General features: G+C 36.0%; 1 protein-coding gene across 1 annotated transcript in view; it reads left to right on the forward strand.

Moving 5' to 3' along the window:
- Window positions 1-23,893, forward strand: part of PTPN2 (protein tyrosine phosphatase non-receptor type 2) — a 97,703-nt gene that overhangs the window by 73,176 nt on the left and 634 nt on the right. Inside the window, 2 exon segments of the mRNA XM_043975271.1 lie at window positions 6,964-7,157; window positions 15,264-15,365. Of these exon segments, the coding sequence (XP_043831206.1) occupies window positions 6,964-7,157; window positions 15,264-15,365 (296 nt within the window).

Consider the following 23,893-nt stretch of genomic DNA (forward strand, 5'->3'; position numbering starts at 1 on the left):
AGTTGTGACCTGAACTGGTAGTTGGTGTCACTAACTCCGTTTAGTCCATGACTTTCAATACTCTCAGGTAAATTATGCAGCTCTACAATTCTTAGAACTTTTTGATTTAAAAAAAAATATTTTTTTTTAAAGAACTTTTTGATCTTAGGACTTGAGGACTTCCCCATTGACCTTTTGTTTATGTGGGTTATATCTACTGATATTTACCATATTAGAAATTAAAACAGCTTTGGTATGTTAAGGGCTAAAATTCTAGCTAAACTGTCTAACATATTTAATGAGTGATTGCCAATAAATTATAAGCTTTAGCAAGAGTTAGACTTTTAAGTATTTATTAAGGAGAATAAGAATTTGGTAAAGAGAGAGAAAGGCCTAGATTCCTATCTATTAAAGGGAGAGCACATTTCTAGCTCCGCTCTTCACCAGAGTCCAAAGGCAAGAGAGTGAGAGTGAGCGCCAGTCTCTTCCTTCCTCCTCCCACTAGCCCGCATCACTTCCTGACGCCAAAGAAAAGACTCCTGGTCTTGCCCTCAAAGACCTTCGCTTCATGGGCAGAACTCTTCTACAGTAAGTCTCCAGCAGGGGGCATCATTCCAGTCATTACAGTTATTATGAAAATAGTTTCAACTTCATGGGACTGACTCCCTTAAAGGGTCTCAGGGACTCCTTCTATCAGTCATGTCAGTCAATAAACATATATTCAGCCCCTGGTTTTTGCCAGGTCCTGGCCCTCATGGAGCTCCCAGTCTACTGGAGAAGATAACACATAAAAAGAAATTTAAAGGCAGCTTGGGGGGAAGGTCCTCGGCATGGGGGCACGGTGAAGTCTAATAGCTGGTTGGGAAATAATGAAGTGAATTCTGTGGGCATCCTTCTTAAATAGAAAGTGAAGTAGGAACTCTCTACTGTCCACTCTCTGGAATTGGAGGGAGGAAAGGGCCCAAGGTCATAGTCCCCAGACCACACTTTGAGAACCACTGATCCAGATGACAGCACTGCAACACCTTCAAAAAGAGACTTTCAGTTGGATTGTAAAGCTTTACTATCTTGGCTTCACAAACCAGCAGTGTCCAAATCAAGCAAGCTTCTTTTTGGCATAGTTGTATTCTATAGCTGCTTTTCCTTCAAATAAATAGCAGTTCTTAAACTCCAGATTTTTACACATTCTTTACTAAGATTAAATGTTCCAGTTCATCATTTTCTTACTTGGTACTCCTTTTCTTGATGACAGACTTAAAATTTGTTCTGTATTCTGGGAATTGGTCCAATGAGATTTTATTTCTGGTATAAATTGTCTCTTACTGGCATTTTTTACTTTTGTCCAAGTAGAAAGCAAAGCTTCAGTGAGGGGTAAAATAATACCTCAGATTTACCCATGTGAATTCTGGGAACTATTTAGCATTCTTATCGGGTACCTTACTCAGCCAAATGTAAATAGCTATTTGTTTTCTTGTTCTCCTATCTCCATGTTTTCACTGCTTCCTCACCAGTGAGTCTGAGTGATGGGAAAACATTTGTAGTAGTCAGTCAGTGAGCTCTATTAAGCTCAAACTTGCTAAGCACTGGGAACACAAAGGCAATGCCCGTTTTATAATAAATTTGAGTTATACAAGATATGGTTATGAATCGTTAACTGTATAATGACCTACACAGCAGATATTATGGTATTAGAATTTTGTATGTGGGACTCCCTGAAATACATAGCACTTTTTCATCTAATAACATAAATCTTGTTTATGTAGTTTTTATTACCTTAGCAAAAAATGATGCAGAGGAAACAGACTGTGTTCCTGTAAGAAACATTATTGTTGCTTATGTTACTTACACATCATTGTATGTTAACAGACAGTGACCCAGTTTAAAATTTAAAATATGGCTCTTATCCTCATACTATCAAAAAAGATACTCTTTGGAGAAGAATTATTTTCCTTTTCAAGCAAACCTAAGAAACCATAAGTTGTAAGAGTAACTAATAACTTCATCAGTTTAAACTAAAACATCCTGTTAATAATCAGCCTATGAGCAGATATTAAATACCTACCATGTGTCATGAACTATTTTGGCCTTTGAGGATACAAATTAAAAGAAGAAACAGTCCTTTTCTTCAAAGAACTTACATCATATTGGGGAAGAAAACATGGCCTGTGCGTGTGTGCGTGTGAGAGAGAGAGAGAGATGTATACAAAATAAACATAAGTTAAATAGGGAGATTAGGAAAAAATGTGCAGAAAGGACCACTTGAAAGTGTTGAAGGAAGTGGAATTCTAAGGTGTGAGAGTGAAGGGAAAATGCATTGCAGACATTGAAGGACCCTGCCCCCCCTTCCCCATTACAAAGGTACAGAACCTGGAATGTCTTGTGGGAAGAGCAATAAGAATGCCAGTTTGGCTGGAATGTCAGTGTGGTAAGTGATGTATACTGAGGTTGGAAAGTTGGTTTGGAACTAGGCTGTGAAAAGCTATCCGATTTAAACCGTGGAGCTTATTTGACATTGAGCTAATGATGAGCCATTGGAGTTTCTTAAGTAGGGGGAGTGACATGGTTAGGTATGCACTTTAGAAAAATCACTTGGAGAGACTTGAGACAGACACCAAACTGGGAGGCTATTGCAATAGTTCAGGAGAGCAGTGATTGTTCTATAGAATAGAGAGGGGTTGTGAAAATTGTAATGACTGCCTTGGTTCTATAATTTTAATGTTGATAGTCTACAACTGGACATTACCAATTGTTACATTTTATATAGCTTTCTTGAGAAGTGCAGATGGTTCAGATACTCTTCTTAGTTGATAAGTCAGACTGGGAGAACCATATTCAATGTTAGGGATACCTGGATTTAGGCCAGGCCTTTACCTTATATTGCAAATTTATCATATCCAAACTGTAAGGGGCTAAAATTCTAGCCAGTCTGTCTAAAATATCTAATGAGTGGTCGCCAATAAATTAGAAGCTTTAGCAAGAGTTAGACTTTTAAGCATTTATTAAGGAGAGTAAGAATTTGGTGAAGAGAGAAAGGCCTAGATTCATCTATCTATCAAAGGGAGAGCGCATTTTTTAGCTCAGCTCTCCACCAGAGTCCTGAGGAAAGAGAGTGAAAGAGCCAGCCTCACCCCTTCTTCCTCCCACAAGCAAATGTCACTTCCTGACGCCAAAGAAAAGCCACATGGCTTGCCCTCAGATGCCTTCTCATGGTGGAGCTTTCCTACAGTAAGTCTCCAGCAGGTGGTGTCATTCCAATCATTACAAAACTTATACATATAGCTTTGGCAATCTAGTATATGACAGACTTTGTTCACATCAGAAGACATTATAATGTTATCCTTTTTATTCTTCAGTAATTGTATTAGGGTGGCTACATGGCACAGGGGATAGAGTGCTAGGCCTGGAGTCAGAAAGACTCATCTAGCCATGTGACCCTAGGCGAGTCACTTACCCTGTTTGCCTCAGTTTCCTCATCTGTAAAATGAAATGGAGAAGGAAATGGCCAACCCCTCCACTATTTTTGCCAAGAAAACCCCAGATAGGGTCATAAAGAGTCTCAGACTCCTGAAAAACAACAAAAATCCCAAGCTTCACTCTTATTATATCTCATTTTTATGTACTGTTTTAAGGTTTACAGAATTACTGAAGTCATTGAGTGTCAGTGTATTTTTTCATTTAATTTTATGGTCTTAACAGTTTCTTTATAGAATTTCTCTTTCTTTTTACTATGTAATACGGATGTTGATATACAGTTAAAATAATTTTCATAGCAGTGTCTGCAGATACTTAATATTTACAATACAAGATGACCAGATATTCCATGAAATACTGTTTTCTTTTTGCCTTTGGATGTACAATAAAACCAACTCCACCAGTTCCTTTAATTGACACTTTTTGAGAAGAACTTGTGAGCCATTCTTTCAGATAGCTGCAATTCTTTCTGATTTCATTTTATAGAGAAACTGTTAAGATTAATACACTTTATTAACCCCAATTGCCCCACCAAAAAACAAAAACAACAAAAAAAGATTAATGTACTTTAGATCTTCCAGTAATATGTCTGTTTATTGTCACTGAATATAGCTATCAGAACAGCCTAATTGATTAGTTAATGTTTAAACAGCCTGAAACTTGTGTTACTATTAGACATTATCTATAGAAGCATTAAAAGGTCATATAGAGCTAAAGGATATTTTATATTTTTCTTTGTTTCATGTGTGGCCATAGCCAAAAAATATTTTACTAAATAATCAGCTTGCTGGTGATGAATTTTTCCTTGGAAAGCAAACTTAAATCTGTTGCTAAGTCTATATTCAAAGCCTTTCCAATATAATAGAACTTGTCAGAACTTGAATTCTTATATCATGAGCGTCAAAAATTCTCCACTTTCACACCATAATATGAGACCAAAAAAAAACCCCTTCATTTTATTTGGGTTTTGGTGGTTTGGTTTGGTTTGGTTTGGTTTGGTTTGTTTGGTTTTTTGGTTTGTTTGGGTTTTTTGCAGGGCAGTGAGGGTTAAGTGACTTACCCAGGGTCACACAGCTAGTAAGTGTCAAGTATTTGAGGCTGGATTTGAACTCAGGTCTTCCTGAATTCAGGGCCAGTGCTTTGTCCACTGTGCCACTGAGCTGCCCCAAAAACCCCTTCATTTTAAAAAGATAAACATTTTTATTTAAAGTTTTCAGTTCCAAATCCTATCTTTCCCTCTCACCCCTCTCTTTTCCCCTCCTTGAGGTGGTAAGCAATCAGATATAGGTTATACATGTGCAATTATGTAAAATATTACCAGGGGCAGCTAGAGGGCGCAGTGGTAAAGCATCAGCCCTGGATTCAGGAGTACCTGAGTTCAAATGCAGCCTCAGACACTTGACACTTACTAGCTGTGTGACCCTGGGCAAGTCACTTAACCCTCTTTGCCCTGCAAAAAACAAAAACAAAAAACAAAAAAAACCACAAATTAGGAGCAGCTAGGTGGCGCAGTGGATAGAGCGCCGGCCCTGGATTCAGGAGGGAGGACCTGAGTTCAAATCCGGCCTCAGACACTTAACATTTACTAGCTGTGTGGCCCTGGGCAAGTCACTTAACCCCAATTGCCTCACCAAAAAAACCCCATACATACATACATATATAACCATATTAGTTGTTTTGTATAAAATGAAAGAAAGTGAAAACATAGCATGCTTCAGTCTGTGTTCAATCAGTATCAGTTCTTTGATGGTAAATAGTATGCTTCATCATTAGTCCTTTGGGATTGTCTTAGATCATTATATCACTAAGAACAGTTATGTCATTCACAGTTCTTCATCAAACAATATTCCTGTCACTGTGCACAACATTTTCCTGGTTCTTCTCACTTCACTATATATTGGTTCATATAAGTCTTTCCAGGCCTTTCTGAAGTCATCTTGCTTGTCATTTCTTATAACACAATACTATTCCATTACAATCTTATACCACAGCTTGTTTAGCCATTCCCCAAATGATAGGTATCCCTTTGGTTTCCAGTTCTTAGCCACTACAAAAAGAGTTGCTGTAAATATTTTTGTACAAATAGGGCTTTTTTCTTTTTGGGGATATATTTGGGATATAAACCTAGCAGTGATATTTCTAGATCGAAGGATATCCACAGTTTTATAGCCTTCTGGGCATAGTTCCAAATTGTTCTCCAAAATGGTTGGATGCATTCACAACTCCACCAACAGTAGATTAGCATGCCAGTTTTCCCATATCCCCTCTAACATTCAACATTTTCCTTTTTTTGGCATATTAGTCACTCTTATAGGTATGAGGTGGTACCTCAGATTTGAGGGGGAAAGCTTCATTTTTATTTTTTTTTAGTGAGGCAATTGGGGTTAAGTGACTTGCTGAGGGTCACACAGCTAGTAAGTGTTAAGTGTCTGAGGCCGGATTTGAATTCAGGTACTCCTGACTCCAGGGCCGGTGCTCTATCCACTGCGCCACCTAGCTGCCCCCAAAATCTTCATTTTTAATAAACAATTTGTAGTATTTTAGACATACACTGAGCTGAAATTTGCTTTAAGGAAAAAATGGATTGTTAAAACTAGAAAAACTTTTTAAAAAATATATAGATCTGTTATTTTGTGGTTATGGGAAACATTTGGCATGGAAACCCTTTGACTGATGGATGTCAACAGATTGTATCTCTTAGAGTTTCTTGGGCCATTGAGATAATGTATGTGGTTACTTGCTCAAAATCACATGGCTAGGGGGCAATGAATGTTGCTCCCTATTGTCAGCTGTTGGGGTCTGGGAATATTATGGGAATTTTTCCCAGTTGAAGCATAGGCTTCAACTTGAGTTCAAGTGCCATGTAATGCAGACCAGGCAGAAGCACATTTAATTTAAGAAACTGGCAGATGATCCATCACCACACTGTACTCTGTAGTATGATCAGGAACCAGATCATACCCAATATTCCATTTTCATTACCACTAGAAAATGGGGATTTGCTTTAGTACTTCAATAACAAAATTCTCTTAGACAAAAGAACATGAACTGGATATAGATACTAACTCTAAACACTTCTCTAAGTGCTATTGTGAGATTATAGAATAATTCTTTTTAAGACAAATGGCTTTTAAAAAGAGGGAAGTGTTGCTAACTCTTGATTATTATAAAATTAGTGAGGTATTTTAAATTATAAAATGATTAATATTCTACTTTATGAAACATTAAACAGAAATTTTTTTAGATGCCATGTTGCACTTTTCTTCCCATTTAGAAATGGTGGAAAGGAGGCAGCTAGGTGGCACAGTGGATAGAGCACCGGCCCTGGAGTCAGGAGTACCTGAGTTCAAATCTGGCTTCAGAAACTTGACACTTACTAGCTGTGTGACCCTGGGCAAGTCACTTAACTCCAATTCCCTCACCAAAAAAAAAAAGAAGAAATGGTGGAAAGCACTTTGTACTAAAGATGAAATATTTTAATAACTACCATGTTGTACTTTTCTCCCCCTATAGAAGCAGTGGAAAGAACTGTCCAATGAAGACGAGGCACCTAACTATGAGCATTCACCACCTCATCCAACTAAAATAATTACTGGAAAGTACAATGGAAATAGGGTGGGGTTAGAAGAAGATGAAAAAAGTGACAAAATAAACATTACAGAACTCTCCACCAAGATGCAAGATACAGTAGAAGAGAGCACTGAAAGGTAAGTTTCATGGAATTAATATGCTAGGGAAAAAAGCAAGTTTTGTTTTGCAAGTTTAGACATATTATTGGACAGTGACTTCTTTTGAGTAATCTTGCTTTTTTAGGATGAATAGGAGTCAGCTTAAAGGTCATCTCCAAATTGTTCTGCTCACTTCAAAGTCAATTTATTGAGTATCTCCTGTATGCTTAGTATTGTAGAGTATGTAAATGAAGTATGACAGCCCATGCTTTCAAAGAACTTAAATTTTATTTAGGAGATAACACTTGTAGAACAATCTAGAATATTAGATTAAATACAAAATACCAGAAAGACAGTCTTGCCTGATACCAGAATCAAATATTGTAATATGTTTGAGCTGTAATGAAAATGTAATTAATTTTACTACTTCATTAAGGTAAATGGTTCACTTTTGTTTAGCAGTATATAGAAGTTATGTATTTTTTTTACTGACAGAAATTTGTGAAAGTTAATACATTTTGTCAAGGGTTCTGCCTATGTGCTGAGATTTATCATTGATATTTCCTGTATGCTAATCCCGGAATCCAGCTTGAAGGGTTTTTTAACTTAAAAATATGCAACCAGAATGATCCCATCTTGATATAAGGTACCCCTCATGTTTATCAAATTCAGTACAGAGTAACTTGCCGTACAGTGCTTAGGTGGTAAGCAATGCTATTGTGGTACTTTGCATTTGAAGTTCTTAGGTTCTCCTGAAATCATTTTGCTTCTAGTTACCATGCTAAAAATATTTGAGAAATCTCCTTTGCTGTGCTTTGGGGTATTACTTTTTTTTGTTTTGTTTTGTTTTGTTTTTGCGGGGCAATGGGGGTTAAGTGACTTGCCCAAGGTCACACAGCTAGTAAGTGTCAAATGTCTGAGGCCGAATTTGAACTCAGGTACTCCTGAATCCAGGGCTGGTGCTCTATCCACTGCGCCACCTAGCCACCCCTGGGGTATTACTTTTTAAAGCAACAGTACAACTACCTTGAGATACCCAAAAGGGAGCTGGTAGGTACTAGACTTCCAGCGGGCATAGGATACCAAGTCCCCACAGCCAAAACAAATTTTATCCTTGATGGACTCATCACACATTTTAAACTTAATCTATTGGAAAGTCACCAGGCTCCCAAATTCATCTTTGATTGTTGAATATAAATCAGTGCACAAAATAAATAGAATTCAGCATGCAAAGTGGACCTTAAAGCTTTTCAGTTATACATTCACTTTATAATTGAGTGAATCTATATCCTTTAAAGAGTACTTAACTGAATGAGAGATTACATGACAGACAGCATGCATTTGTGGTATATATAGTGGCCAACCTTGGAGTAAGGAAGACCTCATTTCAAGTCTTGCCTCTGATACTTGCTAGCTGAATGACTGTGGACAAGCCATTTAATCTCTCAGTGCTCTGGGTAAATCTCTGAGATTTAATTACAGACTTGTTATTTATTCCACATGGGGAGTTCTGTATACATGCAATCTTAGGGAGGGCCAGACTTTGCTTCCTCCCCTAAAAAGATTTCTGTGTAACCCATACATTATAGTTATGAGTAACTGAACATTATAAGTAACAAGTACTCCCTAAATAATTTTAAAAGACATGTAATTTAAAACAGTGTATTTTATAGATAGAACCTAGAACCATGGTAGTTGAAAGAGACCTCATGTTTTCACATAGCTTCCCTCTGTCTTCAGGAACATCTTTTAGAACTCCCCTAATAGATAGCCACCCAACCATTGCTTTAGCTCCAGTGATGGAAATTTCACTGTTTTACAAATCAGTGTTGGACATCTGTAATTGCAACAAAAGTTTGTTCTTACATTTGATCAGCAAATCAAATTTTTAAAAATTAAGCCCCTTTTTAGGCATTCATTATGTGCCATCAGGAATTAAAGGAAGAGAGGTCAGGCATAAATATATTAATAATGAATAAAAATACAAACCATTTGCACAAAAGGCATTACAAAGCAGCACACAGTTCATTTGCATTTTAATCATATAGGCATTGCATGCTTTGATTTAATATGGGGGCTAAATTATTATGAGCCCACAAAGGCATAGTAAGGCTTTTTGAAAGAAGAAAGATTTGAATTAGACCTTGAAGAATTGGTAGGATTTATACAAAAAGGAAGGTTTTCTAATAATCTTAGTCTTCTCTCCCTCCCTCCCTCTCTCTCTCTCTCTCTCTCTCTCTCATCATGACAATAGATTGCCCGTTCTTAAAGATTGACCCATATGTTCAAATCTGCCCCCAACTCTTGCAACTACTCAACCTCAGATACTCATTACCTTCTTATATGCACTATTAGAATGACTTCTTAAGTGGTCTTTCAGCTTCTATATTGTAGCCAACAAGTGGTCACTGATTAAAGAGAACCTGCTGCTTCCCAAGGCATCCTGTTCAACTTTTGCCTAACTACTTGTTAGGAACTTTTTATTTATATTAAACCTAGATTGGCCTCTCTAGCTTTCAGCCTCTGCTTATAGTTCTACTGGGCAAGACAGCACAAGTCGGCTTTCTAACACACTGCTCTAATCATAGTATTCCTTTACACAGTTACCTTCATTGGCTCTTATATGGAACTTGGAACCATCGGGAGAATTCCATTCAAATGATAACTGTGACTAGGGGCAAGTCACTTCTCTTAGCATCAATTTCCTAGTCATTCAGTCATCAAACATTCGTTAAGTGCTTACTGTGTCACAGATTGTGATTGACATATAAGGAAAAAAGTAACATTAGTCTCTACTGTCAAGGAGCTCATGTTCTGCTGAGGGAAATATATTCAAATAGGTGCATACAAGATACAATATATGGAAGGCATGTGTGTGTATCTCATGGTGACAGTATCTACCTCACAGGCTCATGGTGGGGATCCCATTTAAGTGTCACACAGAGGAAAGGGGTGAGTTACTGAAAGGCAAAACTGGGAAAAGAGTAACCACACCTACCTTCCTTCTGCTTCTGACACCTGTTACATGTGTGAATGTGAGCAAATCATTTAACCTCTTAAGTCCTAAGTTTCTTTGTACCATGTGAATAATTTTATTTGCACTACCTGCTTTAGAGGATCTTTGTGACTAAAGTCCTTTGTAAATCTTACAGATGTAAGGAAATGTTATTTACTCCCAGTCCTCTTAAAGTACTAATTCTTCGGTTCCTTCTGTGACTTTCATTTTCACAAGCTTTTGTACTTGTAATTTTATTTACCAGGTTGATTCTTGCTTCAAATAAGTCGTAAATCTCTGAAAATATCTTACATTATTTGTCTTACCTTTTCCCCATCTACACTATTTCTGGTACTCATGCTGTTTCTTTTTATTATTTTTGTCACTATGTTTTCCTCTTTTTCTGTAGGGCTCAGTTAGAAATAGTCCCGGTCTAAATTATCATGGTTGTATTTATGCTCTGCTTTGTTCCTTTTTCTGTTCTGGTTAGTGTTTGTCCTTTTGGGGTTTTGAGGAGTTTTTATTTAACTATTCCATCTGTCACCATCCTTAATCTCCTGGAGAGCCTTGAATGTCATGTCTTTGCTTTGTCTAGTAGGCACTTTTGAAGCGATTTGAGTTCAGTAACACTACAATAATCTGGTTTTTCCCCTGCTTTGGGGACTTTTTCTCCTGTCCCAAATTTCCAACTGCCTATTACACCTCTCTATTTGAATGTCTCTTTAGCTTCTTAAGTTTGACATATCTATACTGTATTGATCTTCTTTGTCCTTCTTCCCTCTATAAACTTACTTATTTCTCTATATTTTCCTGCCATTCTTGGATTTACCCAGCCTTAAAACAATCGCCCTTGACTATGTTTTTCTTCCTCCTTTACCTTATCCAGTTAAGTAAAAGTCCTGTTATTACTCTACACTGTTTCTTGCCTATGTCCTGTCCTTTTCACATTGCTACCATCATAGGCCAAGTCCTTGACGCTTAGTTCTTGAATCAGTACTCTCTCATCTTGTTTCATGTACTTATTCTTCTCATATCCCTCTATTTAGATGCTAATTTCTTCTTCCTATAATGGTACTTAGTATTTATCATCTTTCTGGATGTAATGAGAAGTTTTGCAAGATGCAATCTTAAAGGACTGTAAATTATTATCATTATGTTAAAGTCCCTTGATTAATTACTCATTGCCTACAAGGTAAAGGCCAATTAATTAGAAGAGACAGTATGGTATAGTGAAGTGAGGACTAAATTTAGGAGCAGAAGACTTGTGTTCAAGCACCAGGTCTGGTACTTATTAGATATGTAACCATGGACAAGTCACTTCACTTTTGAGTCTGTTTTCTCATTTGTAAAGTAGAATATAAGTATATTACTTATCTCACAGGCTCATTTCAAGGAAAGTGCTTATAAATCTTTAGATGCTAAATATATGTGAATTATACCCCCCTCATTATATACCCAAGTGGTTTTCATAATTAGATGTTTATTTAGTGTTGCATTGGAACCTCTTGCCAAGATGGCTGCTTGAAAGAGGCATGGTACCCATTGTTCCCACCAACCTTGGGCAAAATTCTGAAGTTTGCATGAGACTGAATAATAATCAGAAAACCTAGTGAGAAACTATATTAAGTAACATCTTCCCCTCTAGGACTCCACAAAAAGTCAGAAGACCTAGCAAAAGGAAAGGGAAGTAGACCTCAGACAAAGCCAGTGACAATAAATAGGACATAGGTAGTCTGCAAAACTCTGTGTTCAGAAGCAGCAAGAATGGAGAGATCTTCTGAAAAAACCCATGGGTTAGGATCTTCGTAGCTACAATGAACATTGACAAGCACAGTGCTGTAATGCTTAGATCTTAAGCTCTCTGGGTTCCCTAACACTCTGTCCTGAGATGCCATAGAGGGCCCTGGAGGCCCTCCCTAAGCCCAGGAAGTGACCGAGAGCACAAAAACCCAGGGGACACAAAGCTAGACAGATCCAGCCACCTCACAGAAAAATCCAGCAGGGGGTAGAGCTTGGCCATTGGCCCAAAGCCCCAATTCAGTAACTAATGCTGAAGACACAAGTAAATCCAAAAAAAGACCAGCTAATATAAAAAAATATATTGCAGATCATAATTCCGTAACAACTGTATGCACAGGTGCTAAGGGAAAAAAGAGTTTTCCACTATGTGAATAACTGGAAATAATGAAGCAGGAGATAGGATGGGGGAGGGGAGGGGGAGTATTTCTTAAGGAAAGAACTGGAAGGAGAATAAGTAGCTTAGAAGGGAATATGGTGACTCTTACCCAAGAAACATTATCCCTGAAAACTAGAATGGACCCAAGAGAAATCAGTGAACTCTACAAATCAGCAAGAAATATTAGAACAAAATCAAAATTGACAAAAATATTTTTAAAAATGTAAACTATCTAATCACCAACGTTTGACCTAGAATCATTTAAGAATCATTAGTCTATCTGGAAATTTTTTTTTTTAAAGCTTAGACACTGTGTTTCAAAAAATCATTAATGAAAACTGTCCAGATCTGTTAGCTAAAGGGCAAAGATAGAAAAGAATCCATTAATTACCCCCTGGAAAGGACCCTAAAAGAAGAAATCCCAGAAACAGTTAAATCAAAATTTAGATCTCCCTCATCAAATTAAAAAAAAAAAGTTAACAGCATACAGAAAGAAGGCAATCAAGTTCTGAGGAACTGTAATTCGGGTCACATAAGACCTGACAGGTTCCGTTACAAATGAGAAGCTATTTTGGAATACAGTATTCCAAAAGAGAATTAACAATAACTTAACCCTGCTGAGTTGAACATAATTGTATAGAGGGGAAATGGACTTGTAATGAAATAGAAGACTTTGAAGCATTCTAAAGAAAGAACTAAAATTGAATAGAAAACTTTGAAATACAAATACAAGATTCCAGAGAAACTTAGAAAGATAAATGTATTTGAGTAGTTGGAAGGAGCTGTAAGATGATGTGTAGGGCAAAGATTGAAATGGAGAAGAAACATTCCCTTCAAAACCATCATGTCTTCAAAGGGTACTGAAGGAGTTAAATAAGAAAAACAGGTCCTGGGAGTGGATTGGTTGTGTTCTGAGGGATTTAAGAGGAGAAAGAGAAGGAAGAGTAAAAGAAGGAATGCACTAGTTTAGAAATAAGAGGAAAGGAGGTGAATAAAACTTGCCACTTTTCATAATTTGAGGGTTTGAAAAGTATACAAACATGGAGAAAGAAGTAAAGGGAATAGTCATCAAATGAACATTTTTATCTGAAACACAAAGAAGGTTGAACCATTCACACTTTGGTGTGGAAATACATTATACTTAGTTACAGGGAATCAGACAGAAGTGGGTGGGGAATTAAGAGAAAGGATATATCTTTACATGTAACTGGAAAATAATAAAATACTTTTATGGAAGAAAAAAAAAGAGAAAGGATAATAAATACCAGGGAGAAAATAAGCACAAGCAGCTTTATAACTATATCATTCAGAACTGAACACAATTTGAAGGTACAAAAATCCATAGAATCCAGTGAGATTTCTCCATGTAATTAATAATAAAAGTAATAATTTCACATGTATATAGTTGTAAGTTTACAAAGTGCTTGCCTCACAACACCCCTGTGACACAGGCAGTATTAGTCTCATTTTACTGAGGAAACAGTCAAAGAGAAGTGACTTTTTCATGATCACAGAGCAAGCAGGCATAAAAGGTAGGATTCAAAGCCACATCTCCGGACCTCCCAAAATTCAGCTTTTTAATATATACAACATCTTGTCACCTCAATTAGATGTCTGTATACCCCCTTCTTCACAAGGTCTTTTATGGACAGTCTAGAGAAATGTTGTCGTGTCACCTTTAAGTTGAGATGTTATATTCCGTATACACATGTTATGTTTTGTGCTTCTCTTTGGAGAGAAGCCAAGAAAGTTCTAGTTTATAAATTGGGTTACATAATCAAATTATTCTAACATTTTAAGATTACAAACTGTCCTTTGGTATAAATTAAGTATTATTACTTACGAAGAAATAGACTTAGAGAAATTAAGTTGATTTAAAATTCATTGAGTTTGTGTGTATCAGAGACAGTGTTTGAACCCATATTTCTTTTTTTTTTGCGGGACAATGGGGGTTAAGTGACTTTCCCAGGGTCACACAGCTAGTAAGTGTCAAGTGTCTGAGGCCAGATTTGAACTCAGGTATTTCTGAATCCAGGGCCGGTGCTTTACCCACTGTGCCACCTAGCTGCCCCTGAACCCATATTTCTTTTTTTTTTTTTAATTTGATAAATAAGGCCTTTATTAGGGGAATTTACTGTAAAAATTTCATATAATTGCACTGTGTATGGTACCTTTTAGCAAAATTGAGTTTCCTTGATAATCTTTTTTTTTTTAATGTATAAGGTATTTTATTTTTTCCGTTACATGTAAAGATAGTTCTCAACTTTTGTTTATACAAGCTTTACAATTTCAGATTTTTCTCCCTCCCTCCCCCCTGAACCCATATTTCTTAACTGACAGGTTCAGTGGTTTTGGCATTAAACCCTTCCTGTGTAAATTAAATAGTTCAATTATGCCAAGACTTACCTGTGATTGGTATCTCATACTGGGAGTAGTCCTTATCTACCCAGAATCCTTAAGCTATATTACTCTGATTTGTAATGCTTTTGAGGAGGGAAAGAAAACTTATTGTAGGACCGAATAGAGAAATGTAAACTAGATGTAAAATTTAGAAAGCCAAAGCTTCCAGAAGATGATAAAAATCCTAGAAAGATAAACCTGCTGGTAAAAGAGTACTTTAGGTTTTTTTTCTTATATTTAACCTGTTCCTATGGTTAGATTTTTTTAAAAAACCCAAAGCACACTTGCACTCTGCAAGTCTCCTCAGCAAATGAAAGTTTAGTCTTTAAGTTTTGTGATCACAGTGAGGTATAAAATATTCTAGAAACTGGTTGCATTTTTCACATTAAGTATAAAGGTGATTTGGAGCCTCAGGAGTTTTTGTTTGCTTTTGTTCGAGTGTTTTATATCTCTGGAATCAGTGTAATGGGATGGGGGAGGGTTTTTTCCTTTTCTCTATTTCTTTCATCTTGACTAGGCAGTAAAATTCAACTCATCTGTTTGCTTATGTATTTATTTGTTTCTTTCTCTTTAGTGCAATTCGGAAACGATACCGAGACGACCGAAAAGCTAATACAGCTCAAAAGGTGCAGCAGATGAAACAGAAGCTAAATGAGACTGAACGAAAAAGAAAAAGGTGGTTATATTGGAAACCTATTCTCACTAAGATGGGGTTTGGTACAGTCATTTTGGTTGGCGCTTTTGTTTGCTGGACATTGTATTCTCAGCATCATTCCTTAGAAGTAAAGCCTTAATTTGCACAGCAAGCTTCTGCACTAGTAGTTGATTCAGTTGCTGCTGCAGTTAATCGCTAGGGCTTTGTCTCTTAGCAGCAAGTTCCCTACGCTTACCTGAAAATGGCGTAGTAGAATAGACACCAACCAGATAAGTGATGGAAATCAGTCACAAGTCAGCATCTCAGGACTTTGACCTGCAGGTACTTCTGAAAACCAAACTGTAAACTGCTATATAAAATAAAGATGTTAATGTTTGTTTTCAAGAAAAGTTTATAATTTTTTTTTTTTGCAAATGTGTTGATATGGTAAAAAAAATTTACATTTCACCAATTAAGCTGGAAAAACCCTTGACCAGAGGGATATATCTATGTAGGTTGTGTAGGTTTTAATTCACATGCCTGATACAAGCAATAAACATTGTGGTTTTATCTACATTAAAACAAATGATCCTTAAAGATGTGCATAATGTGTAATGTATTCTCAACATGGGCATCAACATTTTATATTCTTAGGATAAATATATTTTATAATTGCCTATTTAATCTCTCCTTTTGTAGTTAAATGTACTTTTGGAAAAAGCCCAGTTTGAAAAGATCTGTTACCAAAAAAGTTTTTTATTTTGGAACTGAGTGTTCTGATTTGTGAGTTGAATTAGATGTATCATATACATTTTCGTTATTACTAGAGATTTGGTATTAGTGATTAAAGGTCTTACAAAGCAATTTTTACTGTATATTTTGCATTCCGTTGTGTTTTGCCATTTCCAACACTGAAGAATAAACCAAAAGCAATTCCCCCAACAAACATTTAAAGAATAATGCTGCTTGCAGGGACACTGTCAGGTAACCCTTGATCCAAAATGTATGGCATTATAAAATTTATTTTTCTAAAATTCATTATAAAAAATATTTTCATTTCAGTGATTAATATGCTAAAACTATAATTGGGGGTATTGCATGAGATTCAGGAAGTAATATACTAGCCACAACTCAATCCCAGACCATGGTCTCATTTTCCTAAACTGAGTGAGATGTGAACATTTGGTTTAAATTTTTATGTCCCCAAGTGAATTTTAAAGATCCCTAAAATATTTGGTTAAAAGATTAATTTTGCAGCCTGACCGTGTCCCTTTAAATTCTTGATGCAATTGTTGAAAAAAACAAAAAAAACCCTTTCGGCTTTTAAAAGCACATTGTTTTAATAGAAGCTATGTTCAGAGTTTAGAATGCTCTTCAGAGTGCTAGCTTTATTAAAGTTCCAACATTCCATTCAACTTTTAACTTGTCTGTATTTTGTTGACTTTCAATTTTACATTGCAAATATTTGGGATTTTCTGAGAAATATAGATAGTATAGATAAGCATCTTAAAATGTTTTGGTTAAAATTGTTGAAAGTGTTCAATTACATTGAAAATACTTAATATAGATTGTAGGTGGTACAGCAACTTATTAAATAAGTTTTTTTTTAACTTGTGCCTGTGTCCTAATTCAGTATTGTTTTCTTTAAACTTTTTAGTCAAGAGGAAGTAGCCAGGAGGCATTTCATATGCATTTTTACATTACATCTGTTCTGGTGCCAAGACCATACATACATTATGGAGCATTATCCAAACCTAAGTTTATTCTTTGCTGTATCCTTACTTTCCAAATTGGATTGTTTTTCTCCTTTTGATTCAGTGTTTGTAAAGTATATTTGGATCTCAGGTTACATGTTATATTAGATTTAGTTAATCAACCTGCTGGAGTTGGATCTGTTGAAGGAAAATTTTTATAATACTTCCATGGTGTAATGGGAAAAACACTGCATTTGGAGTCAAAGCCTTGCATCTTGGGCAAGTCATATCCCTCTAAGGGCCTCAGTTCTCAAAGCTCTCTTCCAACTCAGTCTGTCTGAGCCCTGTATATATGTAGGAAGTCAGTGTTAAAAAGACAATATCCCTTGGTGCATTTAGAGTGGTTCCTAATCTATTCATGTCTTCAATATTTGCATTGCTCTCCATTTTGGAGCAATTTACAGCTCTAGGGTATATAATACCTCTGTTTCAACTCTGCTTTTCATTCTTCCTTGTGTTTACTTTTTTCAAGATGTCCTTTGTGAGAACTAATATGGTAGAAACTCACTAGTGGGCCCCTACAAGGAGTGAAGTTGTTTGGAGGAAGTTCAGTTTTTCATGTGGAAATCCTGAAAAATGGTATTGAGTGGGGCAGCTAGGTGGCGCAGTGGATAAAGCACCGGCCCTGGATTCAGGAGTACCTGAGTTCAAATCCGGCCTCAGACACTTACTAGCTGTGTGACCCTGGGCAAGTCACTTAACCCTCATTGCCCTACTAAAATTAAAAAAAAAAAAATGGTATTGAGTAAGCAATAGCCCAAACTTTAAACATTATTGGAAGATTTTACATGGACAACATTTACGAATTTTATAGGGCAAATAGGTGGTGTGGTGGATAGAGTGCTGGGCCTGAAGTCAGGAAGACTGTTCTTCCTGAATTCAAATCCAGGCAAGTCACTAATCCTGCTTTCTTAGTTGGCTCATCTGTAAAATCAGCTGGAAAAGGAAATGGCAAACCCTTCTTTCTTTGCCAAGAAAACCCCAAATGGGGTCACCGAGTAAGACACAACTGAAAACAACTGAACAAAATACAAATTCATAAAAGTTTGTTGTAATGTTTTGATATCCTTGGAAATACCAGAAGCATTTATTAGATGAAGAATTGTAGAGTATATTGCCAGCACTTTGTAGTGGAAAGAATATTAAATGTTTAATTTGAGGACCTAGATTTGAATCCTAGCTCAGATACTTTCCACCTCTGTCACCCTTCTAAGCCTTAGTTTTCCTCACTGGGAAAATGAGGATTTTGGATTTTATGAAATCCAAAGTTCCTTGTAGTTCTAAGTCTATTAACTATTATCATCTAGAAGTTTATATTCTAAGCTAAGAGTTGGCAATTTTTTTTTTAATTAACTTACCTGAAACTTACTATTGATTTCATTAGACATTATACAAAGATCTAGTAAGTTAACTATATGGTTCAATTAGAGGAGAATAAACGATGGTTTGATTTATTTGTTTCTCAGAAGAGCTGTTAACTGTTTTGCAGTTTCTATGTCGGTGCTTTTCTATCAGCTCTTGGTCATGGTGTTTGGCCTAATGCAAAATATGGTAAAATACTTCCTGCTTTGGTGCAGATCTCTCCCCAGTCATGCCTTATCTTGAGCATTTCTACAAATCTGCCACAGAGGATAAATCCAGTAGAATAGAAACTTTCCTCTTATTTTCTTAATGTTTTTATGAATCCCAGTGCAGTGCTCAGGCTGTGTTTATACAATGTTCTTACTATATGACCAGCCTACCTCCTTTCAGTTCCCTTCTACACCACATCTGTAATGCAAGTCAATGGTGTTTTCTTTTGGCTAAGAAAACAAATGAAGTGATATTAATTTTATCAAAGGTCACTTTATACCAAATAACTGTCAATTCTTTCTGCTTTTCTTTGTGGAATTTGCAACTTATATAGAATGCAGTTCTTTCTGTTTTGGACTGCCCAATCTACTCAGGTTAATAACCCTAATAATTCAAATTCTAGTGAGTTGTTATGAGCATAAAGAAAGTGATATGCCAAAATATTCTGATAACACAAATTACAGTTACATACATTACATATTTAGAAGGTTTGGAGAATAATCCAGATTATTATGCCTCTTGCTTTTCTTTGTCTGTGCCCTTGTCAATCCCATTGCTCTTTTAGCATCTCTACTAAAGGACAGCCAGGAGAAAGGAAAGGAAGTGACAATGATTAGGCAAGTCCAGTCAACAAGTTTTTATTAAGTGCTTATTTACTATGTGCCAGACCCTATGCTTGTCAAGTTATCCATTTAATGACAACTCCCATAAAAATTCTGTCATGCAGAGGTTATGACTTGCATTGCATAATATCTGGGGTCTTTTTTCTTTTTTTTTTTTTTACCATTTCTCTTATGCAGCTGTGCTATTCTTGTCCTCTTTTTTCCTGAATAATGTTTATATAAATCTGCACTGATTCTTTTAAAAACTAGGTTTATAAAAGCAGTTAGCTTGTACAGTAGAATGCTTCACTTTTGCAATAAATATTTGTTTGCTTTCAACATCAATTGACCAGCTTGGGTGACCAGCATTTAGAGAGAACTCTCCTCTGATTCTTCTGCAGATAGAGACACTACTGCTGTTAATTCCTAAAATGACATTAAACGATTAGAGTCAAACCATTCTCAGAAAACTGAGAAGCATTTTTGTCTGTGTATATGTTTGCTTTATAATTATCACAACTCCAAATCTGAAGTTGTGATGCTCTTCATGATTATTTACTGTCCGCTATACATTTTAAATTCACATCAGTGAGTGCAATTCCAAAATATTCATCACTTTATAGGAGGCTCTAAAGGACACATGAGCTATGCTATGTTATTGTACAGTGAACACCAGAAATTGATATTTTTGGGGGCAGCTAGGTGGCACAGTGGATGAAGCACCGGCCCTGGATTCAGAAGGATCTGAGTTCACATCTAGCCTCAGACACTTGACACTAGCTTTGTGACCCTGGGCAAGTCACTTAACCCTCATTAATTACCCTGCCCCCAAAATTGATATTTTCCCTTGAATTTTATTTTTGATCTTAAGAGAAATCTATGAACATATTTTTAAAAACAAATAGCCATATAAGCCAAGTATTTTAGGACTGATATCTCCTAGTATGTGCCTCAGGCAGGAGTTGGTGTTCCATAAACCCAAATTCACGCCTTCTACACTTCTACCAAGTCCAAGCCTGGCTAGAGACAGTGGAGAATAAGATGGGGGTAGTTAGGTAGAAGATAATAACTATTAGGCTGTCCATTCAAGGCCATAAAGGATTAGTCACATCCTTCGATTCAATCTAGGGCAGAATGAGCATTCAATATCATCTCATAGATTGTATCTAACTGGTTGGTGGATTCTGCTTTTTGTTCCTGACCCCAGGTGTTGCAAGTACTGCCAGTTTGGACTTAACAGAGGTGTGTATTCACAAAAACCAGACCTATATTCTTAAACATATAGCAATCATGGTGGTATTTCATGCCTTTAGTAGCCTATATTTTAGGGTGGGTTCGTTTTTTGTTTTGGGTTGTTTTGGTTTGGTTTTGCATTTAAATGATAATTAAATAAAAATAGCTATTTTACCTTTAGACAAAATTTTAGATCAATGTGCATGCAAACAGGACATGTTTTTATTTCTATCCTGTAAAATTAGACAATAGTAAACTGTCTTATGACGTTAAATTTAAATATCTGGATATCTGTTGGATAATATGTTATTGTGGGACTAAAGAAAACTGTCATTCATGTTTTTCTACAGTTTTATTGCTTGCGCTTGCTATTTGTTATATGTACTTTTCTTGGGAAATAATATTTAAGAACGACTTCACAGTTGCTGCCTTGCTAAGGACAAAGTAGAAAATCAGCAGGGCTATCTCATTCAAGTACAAGAATATTTTCATGTTTATTTTGTGTATTATCTCATCAACTCTTGGTTTAACAGGGCAGTTCAACTCGTCAAGTCTATGTGTTGAGCACTGGCCCAGTAAATTAGTGGATAATTCAAGGAATTTAAGTTCTTTTACTTTCCTTTCATTGTTCTTTCCTAGAATGGTTTACTTGAAAATTGTGTGTTTTGAGCCCTGACATTTCTTCCTCAGCCACAAGACTTTTCTGTCTTTAACAGTTACGTTGCTCTAAGGACTACTCAGAGTAGTTCTCCACAGGATTTTTCTTCCGCTTGTTTCCAGATAAAGTATCCTCTTTGCAACTTGGATCCTTGAAAGGTTTTAATTCTCCTTTGGGAAGCATTCTAATTTTTATGGTCATTTCTTATCCTTTTCCTGTAGTGCATTTTATTTTCCCCTAATCAGTAGCATTTTTCAGTGTAGTCACTGATTTGCATAATAAACTTTGTCCAAGGGGATTTGGTATTATCACTGACAACTCAATTAGGAAAAAAATTTTAATGTCCCTGCCCATCATCAGACTTGGAAGTTGCAGTACCATTGAGGACACATAGTCAAAAAATGCTGTCTTTTAAATTCAGTTGTCCTAATCAGGAAGTTGGTTTTACATTTGGTGTGGAATAGATTTCAAGAATTTGGTCACTACAGCTGCTTACATTTACATAGTCACCTCAGATTGGTCCTAGGTTACTTAATAAGTATGTTATTTGAGGTTTTTAATTAAAGACATCATTGACTTTTTTAGTTTACATTGTTTCAAGAAAATGGTGAATATATTTTTTCCTCATTGCATCTCAAATGTCTAGCTTGACAATATTTATACACGCATTCATAATTCTTTTCATTTCTTGACATCATCATGAAAAACCTTAGGATACTTTGTCTTTGACTCAGGAAAGAGAGTCAGGGTAGTTTTATATTCCTATATAAAACAATGCTTCAGGATTTTTGTGCTTTACCTTCATTCTTGTATGAGCTTTACATAAATGCCCAGGGACAAAAATTCTCCATGTATAAGATTTGACTTTCTCTTGTTTCAGATTTAAACCAGAGAACAGGATTTTCCATTAGTATATTAAGTTGCTATGGTATTCCAGATTAAGGAAAATGGGTGGTTTAATGAAATGTGCTTGCATAAATACTTTATCCAAACACAAGAATCACTAACCATATTTAGTTTGGTTTAACTTAACTTGCCATTTCATTTTCTCTTGTTGTGAGAAATAAAGTAGTAGCTTAAATAAAATAAAAATTAACAAGTAATATGCTTTGTGTTTCTTACAAATAAAATATTTTTAAAACTTGTCTAACCCACCTAACTTTTATTTACTCTTACAGTCTTTTCCCTACAACATACCCATAGAGAACAATTAATGGAGCTAGAATTTTTAGTGATCTCTTGTCTTTGCCATAACGTGTCTGACATACTCTTTTAAATGTATTAGATATATGCATGAAATATTTCAACTTGGCAGATTTGAACTGGAGAAAGAACAAAGCAAAGCCCATAACAAATAGCACCATCTGGTGAAACTCAAAACTACCCAAATAGCAATTTTGCACAGAATTTGCATTGAGAGTTCTGCACACTCAAAAGAGAAACAAGTACATAGAATCAAACTTGCTCACCATTGCAGTGATCTCTGAATCAGTTTATTTATCTAAACTTTTGTATCAGAGGTTGTAGTGCCTGCATGGGAAATGAATACAAATTACTCTTTATGACTAATTGACCTTGTCTTTTTGTACCTGCCTCCTTAGACACTGAGAATTCTTGGGACATCCATCTCTTAATCATTCAAAGTGTTATTTAGAATCAAAAGTTTAAAGATGAGAGCGTTTCCATTAAAGACTTGACTCTAGCCATGTTCAACAGCAGTAAAGGAAGCTTCCTAAGCATGATACGAAGCTGGAGATGCCTAGTTTAGAAACAAGGGGTGGGTAGGCAGAATAAAGTAAGTCATAAAATTAAGGGGGAGGGGGTTGATTGGTCAGATTGTGAATATGATGCACTTCATATATTTAGAGATACTGTAGAGGGAAATCTTTACATTTTTGCAGGGGTAGACAGCATTAACCCAAATAAAACTGAGTGGTTTGCAAATCTTCAAGAAAGTAGTAGAGTATATCTTAAAATGAGCAGCAGCATGTCATACTGGATAAAGAGCCAACCTTGAAGTCAAGAAGACTTGGTTACAGTCCTGCCTCTGACAGATACTGGCTGTGTGACCCAAGGCAAGTCACATCTCCATATTCAAGACAGGTTTTTGTATTCTCAGGGCTCAGCACAGTATCTGGCACATACTAGGCACTTAATAAGTTGCAGAAAAAAATGTCATCTTGCATGGCAGAGGAAATTTCCTCCCATGAGTTTTACCTTTGCCATTGAAATCACAAGTCTAGTCCCTATACCCATCTTTAAAGTCATTTCATCTATCGGTACTGTAACATGCTGGTTTGGGCTCTTATGCTTATTTATTTTAGTTTTGCTATTAAGTATAATAAATATCTTGATTATGTTTGTCTATTTTTACACTAATAATTCATAATATAAATCTGTGATAGAAACTTAAATTCTATAGAATCATTAATTAACTGTCATTGGTTTGCCAAAGAGAAGCAAGACTGCTAGTAAAAGACTATACATTTTTAAAAACATAAGCATCTTACACTCACATTGATAACACTACTATTGGATTAGCATTACATATTAAACCCCCAAATATTAGGAAATTGGGCAGACACTAATCTGGAGAAACTACTCCAGGGGCTTAGTTTTACAAGCCCACCTAGCAGTATATCACATGAGGACCATTATGTGCTTTTGAGAGAAATTGGAAAGGGTGGGCTTTAAGTTTTTTAAGTGGTCATTTGAAAAGAGGAATTTCAATTAGAGTGCTTTGATATAAGC

Source organism: Dromiciops gliroides, chromosome 1 (genome assembly GCF_019393635.1).
Source record: "Dromiciops gliroides isolate mDroGli1 chromosome 1, mDroGli1.pri, whole genome shotgun sequence".
Taxonomy (NCBI): domain Eukaryota; kingdom Metazoa; phylum Chordata; class Mammalia; order Microbiotheria; family Microbiotheriidae; genus Dromiciops; species Dromiciops gliroides.